Source organism: Oratosquilla oratoria, chromosome 2, assembly GCF_046742065.1.
Source record: "Oratosquilla oratoria isolate Oo_2021 chromosome 2, ASM4674206v1, whole genome shotgun sequence".
Taxonomy (NCBI): domain Eukaryota; kingdom Metazoa; phylum Arthropoda; class Malacostraca; order Stomatopoda; family Squillidae; genus Oratosquilla; species Oratosquilla oratoria.
Window position 1 is genome coordinate 43,152,893 of NC_134778.1, and position 21,772 is coordinate 43,174,664.

Sequence of the window (21,772 nt, forward strand, 5' to 3'; positions counted from 1 at the left end):
TTTGTAAGTCCAACAAAGCACAATTTGCACATCCGTCTCTTTCTTGTATTATTTCTGTTAATCTTGAGTAAAAGCATATTAAGTTTGTGGTACATGATCTTCCACTTCTAAAACCAAATTGTTTAGGATTTAGTATTTTGTTCTCTTCCAAGTGTTTAACCCATTTATTCCTAATAACTTTTACGCATATTTTTGTTACTGTGCTTGTTAGGGATACTGGTCTATAGTTTGTTGGATTTTCTTTGTCTCCTCCTTTGTATATTGGTACAACATTTGCATTTTTCCAATCTAGTGGTACTTTTCCTTCTTTGAGTGAGAAAATTATCTTGTGTATTTTGTCCATTAGTTCATCTATACATTTTCTTAATATCCAGTTTGCACTTCCATCTGGCCCATGTGACTTTCTGACATCAAGGTTTTTTATTTGGTCCCTTATTAAATACAAACCTAAAATGCCTGATCATAACTTCAGCCATTTCTACATAATCTATATATTCTTTATTTCCTTCATGCAGTTTCACTATTTCATGTTTGTCTTTTAGTTTATCATTTACATATCTGTAAAATAGTTTAGGTTAGTGTTTGCATTTATCTATTATATCTTTTTTGTAGTTTCTTTTTTTCCTCCCTGCGTATATCTACATATTCATTTCTCAGTTTGATGTATGTTTGCCATTTGGTAATTTTTTGTCTTTTTTCCATCTTTTCCAGGCTTTGTCTCTTCTATCTTTAGCATCACTACACTTTTTGTTAAACCAACACTTTATCTAAACCCTTTTTTGTTTCTTCTTTGGTATGTTTTTATCTGTTCCCTCCTTGTATTTTTCTTTTAATATGTTCCATTTCTCTTCCATCTGTGCTTCTTTATTTGAAAAATGTTCCTACAGTTAGTGTTTTGATTTTTTTTTTTCTAAGTTTAACAAAGTCTGTTTTGTTGTACATTAATCTTCCTTCTCTATGTTTCTCATTTCTTCTCAGATAATTTTGTTCTTTTAGTTCAAACTCTATTAGTATGTGGTCACTCTTCTTAATTGGTGTCTTGTAATTGTCTTGGATCAAAAGGTCTCCTGTCGGCATGCTCTGCCTTTGTAATCCTTTTGTCCATGATTTCAGGCTCAGATGTGAATATGTCTAGTCTTGATGGTTCTTCATTGTTTTTATATCTGGTATTTTCCTTGACCCATTGAGTCAATGTATAATCAATGGTCATATCCAGTAGAGTGTTACCCCAGAGTTCCTCTTCACCTTTAGCTGTCATTTCTTCCCAATTTATTTCCTTTGCGTTAAAGTCACCCATAATTATTATGTTTCTTCCATCTATCAGTAACTCTAATAATGCATTCTTTGTGTCTTCCAGTAATTTGGAATGATCACTATCAGACCAAGCCTGTGTTTTTGGGGGCACATGTACTACTATAAATTTTCTACTTTTCATATTATTATTTACAATGTTAATCATAATCATTTCCACATTATCTTTTCCTTATATTATCTTTGTCACATTTAAGCCCTTTCTAGTCAATAACATGACTCCTCCCCCTTGTTTATCCATTCTATTTTTCGCCCAATGGTTGTATAGACCTTGTCCCACCATACTTGATGATATAGGACCTTTCAATTTTGTCTCCACAATTCCCATTATGTCTGGTTTCTCTATTAACAGATAGTCGTTTAGTTAATTTATTCCAGAAATCATACCGTCCATGTTTGTGTATGCCATTTTTTATTTTTTATTTTCTTCTCTTTTTTGGTTTATGTTTCCTTTTTTCTGATGTACCATTTTCTCAGCCTCAGATCCAGTACTCTCCAAATAAACTCGTTTTTTCAGTCTCCATTCTTCTTTATTTTCTTTCATTAGCTTCATTTCTTAGTGCCTTAATGTCTTAACTTTCTCTATTTCCTCATCACTCATTTCCTTTTTTATCCACACATTTTTGTAATTTCCACTGTTAGCTAGTTTTGCCTCTTTCGATAGTATCTCTTCAGCTATCATTTGAGTCCTCAGTTTGATTTTTAATGGCCTATAGTGTTTTTTTCTAGAGCATGTGCCCATTCTATGCACCTCATCAATATCTTTGTCTATTTCTTGATCTTCGTCCTGAACCGCTTTCAGTATTTCCTTTGCAATTTCTCTTCTTTTTCTCTTTGGTATTTGTATACATTATGTTTTTCTTTGATACCATAAACCGCAATGCATTTCTTTTTATCCACTGTGTCTCTCACCCAGTTTTCCTTTTCTTCGGTTACCTCAATTAAGGCATTTTCCTCTACCTGCTGTTATACGATTTCTATGAAAGTGATTTTTTTATTTTCACATTCCTGTTTCCACTGATTTTTTATTTCAAGGAGATCCATCTCTTTGGTTGCTTCTCAGACTTTTTCGGTCACTGCTTGTATTTGCTCTTTGACCTCTTTCTTCAGTTCTTCATTTGTTTCTATCCTCATTTTCTTTTCTTTTTTCTCTTTTAATCATACTTAGTTCACTTTTTAGGTCATTCAACTCTGATTATTTCCTCGTTAGTCTTACATAAATATGCCATCTCTTTGTGCAAGGCTACATAATCTATTCTTAGATCTACCAATTCCTCCATCAATTCGTTGGTCTCGATTTCTTAGTACACTGCTAAACCTAGTTTCTCTTTCTGTATCCATAACTCTTCCTATTGCTCCCCTTTCCCTTTGATAACCCAAAAAATCAGTGTTGTCCCACCTTTGAGTATACTTCGGAGTGTTGTTTAGACACATTCTCTTTGGTATCACACCCAGTGACAATTCCACTCTACTCATATCCAATCCTCTTTTCACTGGTTCTTTAATTCTTTTGTCTTCTTTTCTTTCATTCATTTCGTGCTATACTATACTTTTCCAAAACTGGATTTTACACCTTACCAGTCACTCGATTCCATGGCCCTCTCATTCCAAAAACAACAAGGCATTTTCTTGATCCATAATTCTGTAGATGGTTATCAAATTGCCTCTTTCTCTTCTTTGTTCCACAGTTGATAAGTTTAGTTTGTCCAATCTTTGTTCGTATATCAACCTGCTAAGTGTTGGTGCCATCTTTGTCATTGCTCTTTGAATTCTTTCTAGTTCTTTATGTTTTTTCTTTGTACTAGGTGTCCATAGTGATGCTGCATGTTCCAATTTTGATCTTATCAGTGTAACTAGTATCTTCTTTACCATTTCCTCACCCATGTAGTCAAAGGCCACTTTCGTTGATCTTATTAAATTTTATGTTTCTCCAACTATTTTGTTTACATGTTTGTCTGGTGTAATGTTGTTCAAGATAATTACTCCTAGGTCTTCTTCTGAGTTTACTTTTGTAACTTTCTTTGTACCAATTTTGTATTGACTTGATATTCTATTTTTACTTTTCCAAATTCCATTACACTACACTTCTTAATGTTGAAATTCACTTCATTCTTTATACTCCACTCCCAGATTTGTCCAGGTCTTCTTGAAAAGATTTGCAATCTTCTTCTGTACTTAGTCTCTTCAATAGTTTCACATCATCTGCAAAGAAGTTTATATCACATTCGATGCCTTCATCCATGTCATTCATATAAACAGCAAACATTATTGGAGCCAATACGGAACCCTGGGGGAATCCGCTTATCATATTTACCCAGTCTGAATTCTTTTCTCTTATTACCACTCATTTTTCTTCCGTTCAAGAATTCTTTCATCCATTCCAATAACTTTCCTTGTATTCCACCTATTGTTTTAATTTTTCTTAGTAGCTTTTTGTGTGGTACTTTCTCAAAAGCCTTTAGTAAGTCCAAGAAGGCAGTCTGCCTAACCATCTCTTTCTTGTATTATTTCTATTAATCTTGAGTAAAAGCATATTAAGTTTGTAGTACATGATCTTCCACTTCTAAATCCAAATTGGTTGGGGTTTAGTATGTTGTTCTCTTCCAAGTGTTTAGTCCATTTATTTTTTATAACTCTTTCGCATATTTTTGCAATTGCACTTGTAAGGGATACCAGTCTATAGTTTGTTGGATTTTCTTTATCTCCTCCCTTGTATATTGGTACAATATTTGCATTTTCCAATCTTGTGGTACTTTTCCTTCTTTGAGTGAGAAGTCAATCATCTTATATATTTTATCTGTAAGTTCAACTATACATTCTTTCAATACCCAGTGTATTTACCTAATTGTATTTACCTAGTTGTGTGTGTGTGTGTGTGTGTGTGTGTGTGTGTGTGTGTGTGTGTGTGTGTGTGTGTGTGTGTGTGTGTGTGTGTGTGTGTGTGCATATGGGCCTAGTAGTGAGAACAGCATAGAGGAAAGGGAGGCTTTTTGGATGGGTTTAAATGAGTGCACAGTGTGTTTAGGGAGAAATGTCAATGCAGTTGTGTTGGGAGACCTTAATGCTAGGGTAGGAAATGAACCAATAGACGGAGTGATTGGGAAGTATGGAGTTCCAGGAAAATATTGTAGTGGAGAGTTGATAGTGGAGACGTGTCTCAAGAGAGAGTTGATGATAGCAAATACAGTGTTTAGGAAGAAAGTCAAGCATAAGTACACATGGGAGAGGGTGGTGGATAGAAGGATGGTAGATAGAGCATTAATGGACTATATAGTGGTAACCAGGAGTATAGTAGTAAGAGTTAAGGATGTACATGTGCTAAGGGGAGAGAGTGGGGTAATATCAGATCAAGTTTTGGAAGGTAAGTTAAGAGTGGAGAATAGGTGGAGAGGGAGGAAAAGGGCAGAAGGTAGAGAGGTACTTAGAGTGAGCTGCTTAAATGAGAAAGAAAAGGAGAAGGAGTATAAGAAGCTGAGAGAGGAGTGGGAGGGAGTGAAGGATAGAGTAGAACTAGGAGTGGAGGAGGAATGAGGATGTTTCAAGGAGGGAGTCATAAGGTGTGCAGTGATGTTGAGTGGAACAAGGACAATGGGAGGAAATAGAAGGAAGGGTAGTGAGTGGTGGGATGAGGAAGCAAAGATGGGTGTGGAAGAGAAGCAGGCTTTCATACACTGGTTACAAATTAGGATGAGGGAATCATGTGAAAAGTACAAAGTATAGAAAAGAGAAGTAAAGCATAAGATAAAGGAGGCAAAGAGGAGAGCAGATATGAAATGGGGTAGGAGAATGACAGAAAATTTTGAAAGTAATAAAAAGATGTTTTGGAAAGAAATTAAGAGAGGAAGAGGGGACGAATCAAGTAGAGAAGACAAGGTAAAAGGTGCAGATGGAGAGATGATAATGGAAGAGAAGGCAGTAAGAGGAAGGTGGGCAGAATATTTTAGTGAGTTACTAAATGTGAAGGAGGATAGGGAGGGAAAGGTAGTTGCAGTGGGAAGTGCAAAGAAAATGAGTGATGAGCGAGGAAGATGGAGGAGAAATAGAGAAAGATGAAGTGAAGGCAGCTGTTAAGATGATGAGAGCACCTAGGTTGGATGGATGTCATGCAGAATGTCTGGAAAAAGGAGGTACATTGATAGTGGACTGGCTGGTGAGGTTATCTAATTTTGTTTAAGAGAGGGCAGACTGCTGGAGGACTGGAGGAGTGCCTATATAGTTACACTTGACAAGGGAAAAGGGGACAAGTGTGAGTATAGTAATTTCTAGTCTAGTAATCCCTATCATACTTCTCGGGCATTTCATCTCAAACACATTTAAACTCTTTCTCTCTTCCTCTCATGTTCCATGTTTCTACTCCATACAGTGCTGTCAGCACAATCACTCCATATAATCTCCTCTTAGCATCCATTCCTAAATGTCTATTTCTCATTACACTTTTTAATCCCCCAAGGCATTTACTTGCTTCTCTATCTATATTCTTCCTCCACCTCTACTCCTCCCTTTCCTGCTACATTCGCATCCAACTAAAAATATCCATTTCCTCCAGTCTCTCTCCCTTAATACTCACTCCCAATTTGCTGCCATATTCTCCCCTTGTTCATCTCATCACCTTATTTTAACCCAAATTTATCTTAAACTTCCTTCTTTTGCACACCTCCCAAACTCTGTCACTATCTTCCTCAATCCCTCCTCTAATTATGTTACAAGCACAGTGTCATCAGCAAACAACTGGCTAACTCCTATTTTTCTCCATTTTCTTTAACCATCTCCAATCACCGACCCATTACCCTTATGTTTACCTCTCGCACCACCCTATCCATGTATAAATTGAACAGCAAAAGGTGATATAACAAATCCTTGACAAAGTCCCACCTTTACCTTAAACAAACTTAGAGTAAACTGCATAAATGGGAAAGGAAAAGAGAAGGAGTACAAGAAGAAGCTGAGAGAGGAGTGGGTGGGAGTGAAGGATAGAGCAGAACTAGGAGTGGAGGAGGAATGGGAATGTTTCAAGGAGGGAGTCATAAGGTGTGCAAAGAGGGTATGTGGAACAAGGAGGATGGGAGGAAACAGAAGGAAGAGTAGCGAGTGGTGGGATGAGGAAGCAAAAAAGGGTGTAGAAGAGAAGAAATGAGCATTCAAAGATTGATTATAAAATGAGATAAGAGAATTATATGAGAGGTACAAAGTAAAGAGAAGAGAAATAAATCATAAGATAAAGTAGGCAAAGAGAAGAGCAGATGTGAAATGGGGTAAGAGCATGACAGAACATATTGAAAGTAATAAAAATATATTTTGGAAGGAAATTAAGAGAGGAAGAGGAGAAAAATAAAGTAGAGAAAAGGTAAAAGGGGCAGATGGAGAGATTATAATGGAAGAAATAGCAGTAAGAGGAAGATGGACAGAGTATTTTAGGGAGTTGCTAAATGTGAAGGAGGATAGGGAGGGAAAGGTAGTTGCAGTGGGAAGTGCTAAGAAAATGACAGTGATGAATGAGGAAAATGGAGGAGAAATAAGGAAAGATGAGGTGAAAGCAGTTATTAAAGTGATGAGAGCAAGTAAGGCACCGGCATTGCATGGGTGTCATGCAATGTCTAATAAAGGGAGGTACAGTGATGGTGGACTGGTTGGTGAGGTTGTTTAATGTTTGTCTAAAAAAGGAGGACTGGAGGAGTGCCTGTATAGTTCCACTTCACAAGGAAAAAGGGGACAAGTGTGAGTGTAGTAGTTTCAAAGGGATCAATTTAGTTGTGTAGTTGGGAGGTCTTATGGGAGGGTTTTGATTGAGAGGATTAGAAGAGGAACAGAGGGAGTAATTGGTGAGGAACAGTGTGGGTTTATGGTTGGGTAGGGTCTGCATGGATCATATTTTTATGGTAAGGCAGATATGAGAGAAAGCTTTAGGAAAAGATAATGATGATTTTTGGGCCTTGATGGATTTGGAAAATGCTTATGACAGGATAGGCAGGAAGGCACTGTGGGAGGTTTTACAGATATATAGGATAGAAAGAAAGCCGTTAGGAATAGTCAAGATTTTTTATGAGAGTAATAAGACGTGTTAGAATGAAATGGAAAGTGAGTGGTTTGAGATAATGGTGGGAATTCACCAGGGATGTGTTTTGTCGATTTGGTTGTTCAATTTATACATGGATGGGGTGGTGTGAGAGTTAAAGCAAAGGTAATAGGCTGGGGATTGGAGATGGTTAAAGAAAATGAAGAAAAATAGGAGATAGCCAGTTGTTGTTTGCTGATGACACTGTGCCAAGATAAGAGAGAGGGAGGAGGGTGGAGGGGAGTGGAATATGTAGGGAATGGAATGGGTGGGAGTGGTTTCTATGCCATTTTCTTTTTGGCTACCCCCCATGTAAGGGGGAAAAAGCCTTTGGTATATGTATGTATGTACTGTGCTTGTAGCAGGATCAGAGGAGGGATTAACCCCTTCCACACAATGATGCCTACAAAGGCGTCATGAGGCACGAGCGGGTATATGAAGATGCCTGTGTCAGTGTCTTGATTATATTTAATTTGTTTTTGTAGCTGAGTGACCCCCATATTTTGTGAACTGGCTTGATCATATTTCCTGTGATTATTAATATTCACAGTGAAACAGATTGAGTAATATGGCTATAAGTTTATATTTTATAATGCAAATATTGTAACAAAACAAGCTCTTCACAACAGACTACACCATTCACTCCATCAAGCCCCCATGACATTAACCCCACAGAAGAATGCCTCCCAAAAGAATCAAGAACTGCATTAGAATGGTTGTATTCAGGTCACCATGCAGCATAAAGACAGTACTAACACAGAATAGGGCTGGCCACAAAATCAAACTGCCCAGATGCAACCACCACACAGAAAGCAATAAACATTTCATCTCACATTGCCCTACACTGGCTATTCCCAGACAACACAATATTTCTTCCTTGAAAGACACTTGGGCTAGTCCAGTGACCATTGCCAGTTATCTGATCCCTCATTACAAGGGAGATGGTTGTCAAAACATATATCCATACCACATCCATAGTACACCCATCCAAAACCCATTGATCTCTCCACCCATCTTAATACCTAGAGGATAAAGTGTCATCCCTATCCCTCCACAGTGTTCTGGTGAATGGCAATGTACTGCACACCCAACAGCTGCAGTTGGTTTACCTCCACTGCTTCATTATATGGCAAACCCCCACCCTTCATTCACTTTAAAAATTATGGAGCAGACAAGGACCTTTTTTTGGACCATGACATGTCTTCATTAATCAATATATTCCATATTTTCCATATAACCTTCTCTTACATTCTCTCTTCCTTACTCAACAGACATTCCTCTTGCATCCAATGGCCCTTTTACTCTGACCATGCACTTCCTCCATTGTCTTCCTCTAAACTTCACTGAATTTATTTCTGCTTTCCAAACCTTTGGCTAGTTTCTTTGAACTCGTTCTTTCTGTTGGAGTGTTCATTGTTGTTATTTGGCTGAGGGCAGCCATATTGGATTTGTGTGGTTCAGTGAACAGACACCATGTGGCAGTGTTGTTGAGCTACTATGGTGAATGGAGCAAGTTTACTGTCAATGGTAGTAGAGCATAGTTATGGCCTCTTCTAAGTGCCCTCCTAAGTTTGATAATAAATCTGAATATGAAAATTACAAAAGGGATATAAGCATATGGTGTGAGTTAACTGGTTTGAATAAACAGGCACTAGCCATATACCTATCCTTAACTGGCTAAGCTAAAACAGTGTCTTCAGAAATTGAATCAACAGTTCTGAAGAGTGAAAATAGTGTAAAGAGCATTATTGAAAACTGCACAAATTGTTCTTACCTGATAAAGGTTAACATCAATTTGCAGCATTTCATAATTTGTATAATTTCAGAAGAGTGAGTCTGAACATAGATACTTTAAGTTTACACAGGAAGGAATGAAACTACCAGACTCTGTGATGGCTTTTATGCTTCTCATTTCAAGCAACTTGGCCAAATGAGAGACTAAAATTGTGATGTCAGCAATCTCCAAAATCAACTATACTAATATGAAATCTACTTTAAAATGTTTCCTTGATCAGCAATTGAATGTGCACTCAACTCAGGAGTCAGATGTGGGCATGGGTGCAGTGTCCCTCAAGCATCAAAGCTGAGCCTGTCTTTTATGGTGATAATAGAGGTCTATTATGCCACCTATGGACAGCAACCACATAGACCATCACAGAGATATAGATTTCAAAGAAGAGGAAGAGGAGCAGTGATGTTGATACAAGTTGACTGGAGTGACCAAGGGACTAATTAAAGACTCAATCCTTTGGATCGTGATGGACAAGTTTCACGATGTGTAATATACGATTCACATTACCATTGGGCTTGATATTGTCTACATTCATATGAGAATAAGGAGGTATCATTTAGGGGTATCAATGAATGAGATACTGGTGGCAATTGTGAGGAACACATGATACAAATGCCAGTATTTGTTGAATATGCCAGTGATGAAAATGTCAGACTAAGATTATGCGTCTGGTCAAGGAGTCTCAAAATTGTGGTATATTGGATACCAGTTGTTCAACTACAGTTAGCAGTCAACAGTGGTTGGATCATTATTTGAATAACTTGTGTGATGAAGAGCTGGCCATGATGAAAGAAGAAAAGTCTAGCTGTACATATACATTTAGTGATGGTGTAACCTATAGATCCATTAAGCATGTTATACTTTCATGTTGGATTGGAGGTGTGAGATTGGTGCTACAATAGGAGGACCAATGAATGAGCTTGGATGGGTATAGGATGGGTGTAAGGTAGGTGTATGTTTTGACTTACCCATCCCCCTGGGACCAATGACTGGTACCTACATGTAGTGGTTCTCCAAGATGGACAGAGGAGCTGTCCATTTCCGAAACCCATCAACCACCTCATCTCCATTGGGAAGTGCAGCCCTGAGGAGCTAACACTTGGTCTCAGTACAGAGCCCCAGATCTCTCTTTGTCAATTTCAACTATATTTCTTCCACTTTTTCAAACATTAATAACTGACAGATGGCAACTGCTCCCATTCCCTCACTACTTTTGTGCCAATGACATGGAAACAGTCCAACACTAATACAATACACACAACAATCCTATGTGTCTTCCCTGAATGATCTGTGGGAGGGCCTAAGGACCATTGTTAGCCACTGTAGGGCTGCAGGTTTTCAACTTAGTGGAACTTGAGGCAACAATCTATTTTGATCAACCCCACCCCTTACATGGGGGAAAAGGTCTTTTGGTATATGTAATATGCCTAGAACTTCTGTATCTGTGATCTATTGATAATAACAATTTACCCAATGTTTAGGTCAAATCCTAAGGAATCTTATTATCCTGGCACACACACTTTAATAAACTGAAAACATGACGAAATAAACAAGGTGCAAACTGGAATTCTCAAATCAGGATCCATAAAAACTAAAGCATAAGCAATACTTACCTGAGCATCAAATTCCATCAGGAAGAGGAATACCACATCTTCGCGATGCAACCGAACTGCTGAGTGGAGTGGATGATCTGTTTTTGTTTTGAACATAGCATACAGAAGAGGAGCTGTCATGTGCTCAAAGTCTTCTGGAGTGAAATCATTCTGAAAAAAATAGGCAAATATTTTAATCCAATGCAAAGAATACAATACAAACTTGATATAACATACCTATGCAGCTAATGCCAAGTTTGGTACAAAAATTCATTGTACAGAAACTGTTACCAAACCCATCTCACTCTGAACACTCAATTTTGTAAACTTTACTGCTATAGGGAGCATGGATCCACCTCACGTGCACGACAGCCACAATATAAACCAGTACACAAAGAATTGAAACTGAAACCATTACACAACTACACAAAAACACCAGCCAAAAAACATACCCTAAACATTCTATCTATATACCAATAGGCTTCTTCTATGCTGAACTGAGCTGTCAGGTACAATCCAGTATCAGCTCCTCTAACTGTTCTGGCTGGGGCCCCAAGGGCTTTGGGCAGGTAGGGGCCTCAGGCCAATCTCACCAGGTAGGAGTGAAGACCACTTCCACAAGGTGGGGTAATATTATCCTCCAACTTCACCATTTAAAGGAAATATATAACCTATGTATGTGGATGAACTGTATCTTGCTACATTGCTTCTGACCCAGGGCAGTGGGTGGGATACAGGAATGATCTGTCATCTATGAGGAGCTAAGATGAGAAGGGGAAAGGGTGGTGGATGGGGGTGGAATGGGTGGAAGTAGGTGAGGGATTTTGACTTGGATACCTTCCTTATATGGGCAAAAAAGCTCTAGGTATATAGATCTATATAGCAAGGGCTTCTTCCCCCTTATAAGGAAGGTAGCAAAGTCAAAAGTATACACCCACACCCACCCATTCCACTACTATCCACCACCCTTGTTTCCCTCTTATCTTTGTTCCTCATGGATGAAGGGTCATCCCCATCTCCTGTCCACTACCTGGGTCAGAGGCAATGCAGCAAGACACAGCACAACTACAGCAGGGTTGTTTCACTTACAGTGACCCTCCCCCCAACCCCTCCCCATCCCATCATGCAGAAAAAGTAATAATTACTCTATATCATTCTCTTGTCAGACCTTATCTCGAATACTGTGTTTAGTTTTGGTCCCCATATCTTATAAAAGACATAGACAAATTAGAGAGGGTACAATGAAGACTCACTAAAGCAATCCTTCATTTACATAATAAACCATACGAAAAGCATCTAAGTAAATTTAATTTACTTAGCTTACCCAAACACAGAATGAAGGGTGATTTAATTGAAGTCTTAAAATGTTCCATCTCTTCGTTAATACATAGATGGTTATTTCATTGTGGTCAGTAGTAACGTCACAAGAAATAATGGTTATAAAATAGTCTACAAGAGATCAAACACTAACAAATAATAAAAAAAAATCTTTCACCACATTGTAAATGTCTGGAACAAACTACTTTTTCATGTTCTAAATTCAAATACATTTGACATTTTTAAAATACGCATAAATAAATACATGGAATCCAACCCCGACCTAACTTGTTTCTTAGCATCATGAGCACATTCAGTGGATCTTAACCATTTTACTATTTACACCCTCTTTCATTTCACAAACAACCTTGTAAAGACCAACAAGTCTGTTGCTGTTTGCATCTCCTATCTATAATCAATCTTGATGATATATGTTATCATTGCACAAAAATATCCTTATTTTTTAACATCTGGACAGGGTCACACCCCTAATTTGTCCAGATCTTTGAAATTTTACTACACTTTGTTCTTTTCATTTACAATTATAGTACCTTCATACAATACAGTAACACAGTAAACATTGTCTGAAGACATGACTGAATACAACCACTTACATATCTGTGTTCAGTTCAGAAGAAATAAAGAAAAGAAAAAAAAATCCATCTTATAAACCATAATGATAAAATGTCTGATCCTTCCCTCCCTCAATTAGTTTAGTTCAGCGAGGGTTCACTGTACCACACCTGATACACTATTCTACACTCCCTCTTTCCAGAGAACAACAAAATGTCTTCACTGAGTGAATCAGCAGCCATGTCCAATTTCCTGGAGACCATAGGTCTCCTACCTGAGAGACCCAGGACAACAGACTGACAAATTATAATTGGGTAGATACAAGATAAACATTCTTTCCAGAATTACAGACAGATAACTAACCCAGTGTGTTGCTATTAAGGTTGAGCAATGGTCCCTTAGTGTCTCTGCTCCTATTTCATCAGCTGTTGTATACAGTTTTACACAACTCCTTACTGTAACAGTTCCCATTAGTGACTTTTCACACCTGCAATAACAAGGACAGAAGATGTTAAAATGTTGCAAATATTTCTATTACAATTCCTTGATAGGTTTCATCTAACATCAAGCTACCTATGGACCATGCATGATATATGTTATATTATAACCTTTCGCTTTCTATTTTCTCTACTATTGCACTATGTAAAAAATCAATAGCAATAATAATATCTCTTGATAGGATCAAATCATTAAAATATAATCACACATACCAAATAGACACCTCAGTGTTCATGATAATAGTGTTCAAAGTATAACATTTGTTATATAAGCGCTCAACTACAAAGTTCTATCTATAAAATGAAGCTTCCATGTAAATCACCATGTTCACAAGCATAATCAAGGGAGGACCCTTCAATGTATGTACATGTGTATGTGTATATATGGAATGGGAAGAAAGTGGCAAAGTAGATTCCTGGAGAAATACCCTGTTAAGTATAGCAATGGAGAACACAATGACCCAGTGGGTAAAGGAAGTGATCCAGGTAAGAGGAGACGACATTGCCACAAGATTAAATTTGCTACTAACCAAAGAGCTATACATCAACTCCTTCAACTACCTTTGCCCCATGCATACATAAATATACCAAGGGCTTTTTCCCCCTTACATGGAAGGTAGCCAAAGTCAAGAGTGAGAAGTGGACTTCAGCATTAAGAAATGTAGTATAATGGAATTCAGAAAAAAAAAATATATATTAGGACAATATAAAATCGGAGCAAAAGAAGTAAAGAAAGTGGGATTTGAAAAAGACCTGGGAGTAATCATCACAAAAGACGTGTCCCTTGATAAACAGATAAACAAAATTGTTGGAGAGTACTACAACTTGCTAAGATCAATAAAGGTTGCTTTTACCTATGTGGATGAAGAAATGGTAAAAAAAATACTAGTCACAATAATAAGGCCTAGACTGGAGTATACTGGAACACTATGGTTACCCAGTACCAAAAAGAATGTAAAGAAAATTGAAACAATTCAGAGAGCAACTACAAATATGGCCCCAAGGAGAGTTTGTCAAAACTGAAATTACTGACTCTGGAGCAAAGAAGAGAAGGAGGTGACCAGCTAACCATCTACAGAATCATGAAAGGCATGGAAGTCCTTGATAGATAGGAATTACTACAGTAAATTGGGATCAGAGAAATACAAGGGGACATGAAAAGAAACTAAAAAATGACAGTTAAAAGAGACCTGGAAAAAAAAAAAAAAAAAAAAAATCCACACAGAGCAGTGGATGTCTGGAATAAGCCGGACGAAACAATAGTGTGTGCAAACTAGACACTGAGATACAAAGATAGGACACCATGGGCATAGCTCCCCTTCCCTTAAAATACAACTAGGTAAATATAACTAGGTAAATACACACTGGTTTCCCTTACATGTACCATAGCAAAAAATTGTGAAAAATCTATCAAAAATAATTAACAAAATATCTCGAGGAGAAGAACATACTAAACCCAAGACTGTTTGGATTCAGACAGGGAAGATCATGTGCCACAAATCTGATCTGTTTTTACTCAAGACTATTAGAGATAATACAGGAGAGGGACAGATGGGCTGATTATGCTTTCCTAGATCTACATAAAGTTCTTGATAAAGTGCCACAGAAAACTATTAGGAAAATTGAAAACCATAGGAGGGCTACAAGGTAAAGTACTGAAATGGAGGATTTCTTGCATGGAAGAAAAACAAGAGTACTGCTCAGAGATAAGGGTTCTACTTGAGAAGAGGTGATTAGTGGAGTTCCACAAGAATCGGTACTAGCTTCAATAATGTTTGCTATTTATGTGAATAACATGGATGGTGTGGACAGTTACATGAGCTTCTTTGCTGATGATGCAAAGTTATTGAGAAAAATGAGCACTGAAATAGATTGAGTCACTGCATAGAGATGTGAACAAAATTTGGGAATGGAGTCAGAAGTGGGAAATGGACTTCAATATTAAGAAATGTAGTATAATGGAATTTGGAAAAAGTAAAAACAGGATATCAGGACAATAAAAAAAAATGGTGAAAAAGAAGTAAAGAAAGTGGAATTTAAAAAAGACCAGGATCACAAAGGACATGTCTCCTGATAAACGGATATACAAAATTGTTGGAGAAACCTACAACTTGCTGATATCAATAAAAGTGGCATTTACTTACTTGGATGAAGAAATGGTGAAGGAAATACAAGTCACACTGATAAGGCCAAGACTGGAGTACACAGAGACACTATGGTCACCCAGTACCAAAAAGAATATAAGGAAAATTGAAAGAATCCATTGAGCAACTATGAAGATGGCCCCAACACTTTCAGAACTATCATAGAGAGATTGTCAAAAGTAGTTACCGACCCTGGAACAAAGAAGAGAAAAAGGACACTTGCTGACCCTCTATAGAATCATGAGAGGTATGGAAGTCCTGTGGTGATTGGTTTGACACTGGCAACAACACTGGTTGATACTAGTTGATAATAGAAAGTGTGATACCAGTCGATACTAGTTTTTATCATCGCATTGTGCGCGGGGCTCCTTCTCGAGCCATAAACACCATTTCATTCTTGCTGAGGTCAGGTTTTCTTAATGGACAACATGACACAGCATTGATCAAGTGAAGAAGGGTGTTTACGAAGAGGCATATGTCCCATTGGTCAGTCTATAGTATACAGAAAGAATGAAGCCAATCATAATTGGTTGTAGGAGGAGCCTATCTCTACAAAGATTTCCTCTTGGCCAACAGCAGAGTCAAGTTTAATCTTTCAGTTTTGCAGAAGGAGTGTTTAGTCCAAGAGCTAAGTATAAGTTGTTCGTTGAGCACTCTCAGATTAGCAGTTACTGTGGAACTGCAACCGGGATACCCATAGAGAAGCTCGGTACTGATTAGTCTCTTATAGTTCAGCCTCCCACACCCCACAAATTAATTCACAATCTAATTTGAATTTGAAAATAACATAAGAAATAAAAGTCATTGATTGGAGAAATTAGTCTCATTCAACACCCCCATTATGAAAATGATAGATAAAAATGTGATACTAAAACATTTAAGCTTGTTCGTGTTTCCCTCATCTAACCATCTTGACCAGCTACCACTAACACATATTTGTATACAAAATCAGGAAGCACGACAGTCCTTCATGGAGAAAACTTACATAAATTGGGATAAGAGAAATACAAGGGGACATGGAAGGAAGCTCAAAAAGGACAGTTATAGAAGACATCTGAAAAAGAACAGCTTTCCCTACAGAGTGTTAGATGTATGGAACAAACTGGATGAAATGATAGTGTGTGCATAAACCATATATGAATTTAAGAATAATTTAGACATTACGAGATACAGAGATGGGACACCACGAGTGTAGCTCCCCTTCCCATAAGATACAACTAGGTAAGTACACACACATTAAATACACAATGACACAATGGATAAAGGAAAATACCAGATATGGAAACAATGAAGAACCATCGAGACTAGATTGAATATTTATGTCAGAGCCTGAAATTGTGGATAAAATGGAATTTAAGACACCAATTGGGAAGAGTGGCCACATACTAATGGAGTTCGAAATAAAAGAACAAATTTATTTGAGAAGAAATGGAAAACACAGAATAGGAAGACTAATGTACAACAAAATGGATTTTGAGAAATTCAGAAAATTCTTTCAAAATGTAAATTGGGAAAACTTCTCAAATGAAGAAACAAAGATGGAAGAGAAATGGAATATATTAAAAGAAATTTATAAAGAGGGAATAGACAACTATGTACCAAAGCAGAAGCGAGAAAGGGTGTTCATTAAGTGCTGGTACAACAAAAAATGTAATGTGGCAAAAGATAGAAGAGACAAAGCTTGGAAAAGATGGAAAAAAACAAGTGGCAAATATATATGAAACTAAGAAATGAATACGTAAAAATACACATGGAAGAAAAGAGAAACTATAAAAAAGACATAATAGAAAAATGCAAGGACCAACCTAAACTATTCTATGGGTATGTGAATGGTAAACTAAAAGATACACTAGAAATAAGGAAACTGCATCAAGAGAATGATGAATTTATAGATGAAGAAATGGGTGAAATTATGAACAAACTTTTAAATCTGCATTCACAAAATTAGGATGAAAGACAGAAATATCTCCCCAATGAGAGAAATAACTATGACACAGAAGGAAATAAGGGACCAAATAATAAATCCTAGTAGTCAGAAAATCACACGGTCTGGATGGAATTGCAAATTGGATATTAAAAGAATGTATAGATGAACTAACAGACAAAATATATACGATAATTGATTACTCAAAGAAGGAAAGGTACCACAAGATTGGAAAAAAGCACACACTGTATCAATATATAAAGGGGGGGACAAGGAAAATCCAACTAAATATAGACCGGTCTTCCTAACAGACACAATAGCAAAAATGTGAAAAATTGATCAAAAGTAGATGGATTAAACATCTGGAAGAAAATAATATACTGAATCCAAAACAATTTGGCTTTAGACAAGGAAGATCATGTGCCACTAACTTCATTTGTTTTTACTCAGGGCTACTAATAATAATACAAGAAAGGGACGAATGAGCCGATTGTGCTTTCCCTTCCATGAATCACAGCATCATCCATACACAACCATTCTCCACTAACCCCTATCTTGGTCACCCCTTCATGTTCACTCCTTCCACCTCTGCCTTCCACACCTCTTTTACTAATCTTTCTTCACTCATTCTTTCCATGTGTCCAAACCATCCCAATACTCTTTCATCAACCCCATCTCCCAACTCCCTTTCCACCCCTGCTCTCCTCTTCACCTCATTTCCCACTCTATCCAACATGGTAACCCCTATCATACTTCTCAGGCATTTCATCTTAAACACATTTAAACTCTTTCTCTCTTATGTTCCATGTTTCTGCCCCATACAGTGCTGTTAGTACAATCACTCCTTCATACAATTTCATAATCCATTTCCAAATAATACTCATTACACTTTTTAATTCCCCAAGGAATTTACTTGCTTCTCTCAATCTACATTCTACCTCCACCTCCACTCCTCTCTTTCCCACCACATTCGCACCCAAGTATCTAAAGCTATCCACTTCCTCCAGTCTCTCTCCCTTAATACTCACTTCCAATTTGCTGCCATCCTCTCCCCCTGTACATCTCATCACCTTACTTTTACCCATATTTATCTTCAACTTCCTTTTTTCACATTCAAAACACGGACTGGAACGGATGTCTAAAGCAAGCTCTGAAATGCAGCACTTTTTTGACAAATTTGAGGAAACACCTAGCATTGTTTATGTGATAGGTGGCTATGTTTATCGAGTGACCTAAATAATAAAAGAGTAAATTCACCTAGTGAATCACACAAAATGGAAAATGAAGAAGAAGAAAGACTTAAATATAATGAACCAATGAAGGAATGACTGGATGTAAACAGAGTGGAATCGCTGTTAGGAGTCATACCAAAAAAGATTTGCATCTCTGAAACCCCAAGAATAAACGAAAGGTTATAACACTGTTTTTTCTGGGTTTGCAAAAGAAAGGGGAATGCTAGGTAAAGGTTTAGAATGGGAGAGAGAATCAAGGTATAGAAATATCCTAAGAAATCAGGAGATTACAGAATTAATAAATGAAATTATAGATCTGAAAGCTGAATACAGGGCAATGTATAAAGAAATGAACCAGTTAAAAATTCAAAATACTGAAACCAACAGAGCTTAATGATCTAAAAAAGGAATTAATCATAGTCAAAAGTGAGAATGAAAGAATGAAAAATGAAGATACAAATAAAAATGAGGGTTTGAAAAAAAGTAAAAGAAATACAAGTGGTAACCAAGAAAGTGGAAGAAACAATAAAAGAGACAGACCTCCAAGAAATAAAAAATCAATGGAAAGTGGAACAAGAAAATAAAAAAATAACTTTTAAATAGTACATCAACAAAAGGAAGAGAATGCTTAAGAAACGGTTATTAAAGTAATTAAGGAGAAAGAGAATTGGGTCAGAGACAAAGTGGACAAAAAAAAAGTGCATAGTAGTTTATGGTATAAAGAAAAACATAATGTGGCTAAGTACCTCAGAGAAAAATAGAAAGAAATTGCAAAGGAAATTCTAAAAGAGATACAAGAGGAGGGGCAAGAAATAGACAAAGAAATAGAAGTACACAGAATGGGACTGTACTTGAAAGGAAAAAAATAGACCACTAGAAATTAAACTAAGATCTCAAAAGATAGCAGAAGTACTATCTAAAACAGCAAAGTTGGCAAAAAGTGAAAATTACAAAAATGTATAAAAGAAATAAGTGATGAGAACAAAAACAAAAAAAAAACAAAAAAGAGAAGGAAAAGACACTATGAATTGAAGCAAATGAAAAAAAAAATAAGAAGAGAGACTGAAAAGAACAAGTTTCTTTTTGGAGAGTACTGGACCTGGGGCTGAGAAAATGGTATATAAAAAAAAAAGTAAACATAAAAAAAACTTAAAAGGTGAAAGGCAAAAATTAAAATAACATACGCTAACATTGATGGCATTTCAGGATTACATGAATTAAACAACCATCTGGAAGAGAAACCTGTGGGATGGGGTCTATATAATTGTTGGATGAAAAATAGAAAGGAAAAACTGGATGAAGTCATGTTTTTGACTAAAAAAGGTTTAAAGAAGACAAAAATAACAGAAGGAAATAATAATGTGGAACTGATTATGATAAAAACAGCGACATGACAAGTAGAAAATTTGTAGTAATATATGTGCCCCCAAACTTGTATTCTTGGACTGAGAGTGACCACTCCAAAATGATGGAAGACGCAAAGCATGCATTAAATGAATTGCTAAAAGAATGAGGAAACATAGTAATCATGAGTGACTTTAACTCTAAAGAAATATACTGGGAAGAGATAACAGTGAAAAGTGGAGAGGACCTATGGGGAAATACACTACTGGATATGACCACTGAATATACGATGACTCATAGGGTAAAGGAGAATACCTGATATGGAAACAATAAAGAACTGTTGGGACTAGACTTAATATTACAACAGAGCCTGAAATTGTGGATAAAATGGAATACAAGACACCAATTGGGAAGAGAGACCACATACTAAGTTTGAACTAAAGGAGGAAATTTATTTGGGAAGAAATGAGAAACACAGAAAAGGTAGACTAATGTACAACAAAACGGATTTTGAGAAACTCAGAAAATTCTTTCAAAATGTGAATTGGGAAAACTTCTTTAATGAAGAAATAAAGGTAGAAGAAAAATGGAATATATTTAAAGAAATTTTTAAAGAAGGAATAGATAAATATGTACCAAAGCAGAAGCAAGAAAGGGTGAACATTAAGTGCTGGTAAAACAAAAAATGTAGCGAGGCAAAAGATAAGAGAGACAAATCTTGGAAAAGATGGAGAAAAAAAAAAGTATGTGGCAAATATATATCAAACTGAGAAATATGTGATAATACACAGGGAAGAAAAACAAAAATATGAAAAAGATATAATAGATAAATGTAAGGATCAACCTAGATTGAAGAAGAAAAAGTAGAATGATCACCCCCATGAAAGAAATAAATGTAACAAAAAGAAATAGGGGATCAAATAATAAAATTTGATGTCAGAAAATCACACCGTCCAGACGGAATTGCAAATTAGATATGAAACAAATGTATAGATGAGCTACAGGACAAGATATATAAAATAATAGATTGCTCACTTAAGGAAGGAAAGGTATCACGAGGGGAAGATGAGGAAACCCAACAAAATATAGGCCTGTCTCCTTTACAAGCACAATAGCTAAAATATGCAAAAAAGTTATCAAAAGTTGATGGATTAAACATCTGGAAGAAAATAATATACTGAATCCAAAACAATTTGGCTTTAGACAAGATCTTGTGCCACCAATCTGATTTGTTTTTATTCAAGGCTAATAGACATCATCTAGGAGGTGCTAAGATGTTGTTGTTGTTGTTGTTGTTGTCGTTCCCTAGACTGTCTGTCCGAGCAGTCCCGTCTCCCCAAGGAATGCCATAGCCGAAACTGGGTTTTCCCACAAATCCTTTATAGAGCGTATGTTGTGTTGTTTGCGTGCATGATTGTGTATAATGCAGTCTTCCATTATGTGTTGTATGGTATGGGGTGAAGTGTTACATCCTGGGCAGCTGTTCACAACACGGTCATCCAGCCTCTTCTGGTAGCTTAGAAGTGCTGGGTGGTGACCGCACCGCAGTCTGGCCAAGTGGACTCTGTCCTTTCGTGGGAGAGAGGATTCAGGAGGTCTGGCATGCAGTAGTGTGTTGTCTTTCAGTGTGTTAATGGAGCGGTGAGTGATATGATTATGAATATGTTTCCGGAGGCTGGTATTTGGTGGTTGTAGAGGAAGAGAAGAGAGTATCTGTGCGTGATAAAGGTCTTTGGGTGTTGTTTTAATGTTTCTTGGTGTGTGTGGGAGTTCTGCTATGTAGTGTAGCGGGTGTGATGTGTTTGTGGTGGCTGCGGCAAGTGTTTATGTGTGCCTCTTATGACGAGGTGGTCCTTGACTTTGAGGACTTTTGTTTCATGGTGTAAATGGTCTGTAGGTGTTGTATTTGTGCAGCCTGTAATTGTTTTTAGGGCTTTGTTTTGTATGATTTGAAGGGTGTTGTGGTGTGTCTCACTGAGATTAGGAGCCCATGC

The 21,772-nt window shown here is 37.0% G+C and overlaps 1 protein-coding gene across 2 annotated transcripts in view; it reads right to left on the bottom strand.

Moving 5' to 3' along the window:
- LOC143038619 (rabankyrin-5) overlaps window positions 1–21,772 on the bottom strand; it is a 107,326-nt gene that overhangs the window by 24,045 nt on the left and 61,509 nt on the right. For both annotated transcript variants that reach the window (XM_076208078.1, XM_076208087.1), the window contains exons 5-6: window positions 13,001–13,124; window positions 10,769–10,918 (exon numbers count right to left, since the gene is read on the bottom strand). In XM_076208078.1, the coding sequence (XP_076064193.1) occupies window positions 10,769–10,918; window positions 13,001–13,124 (274 nt within the window). The remainder of the gene's footprint in view (window positions 1–10,768; window positions 10,919–13,000; window positions 13,125–21,772) is intronic.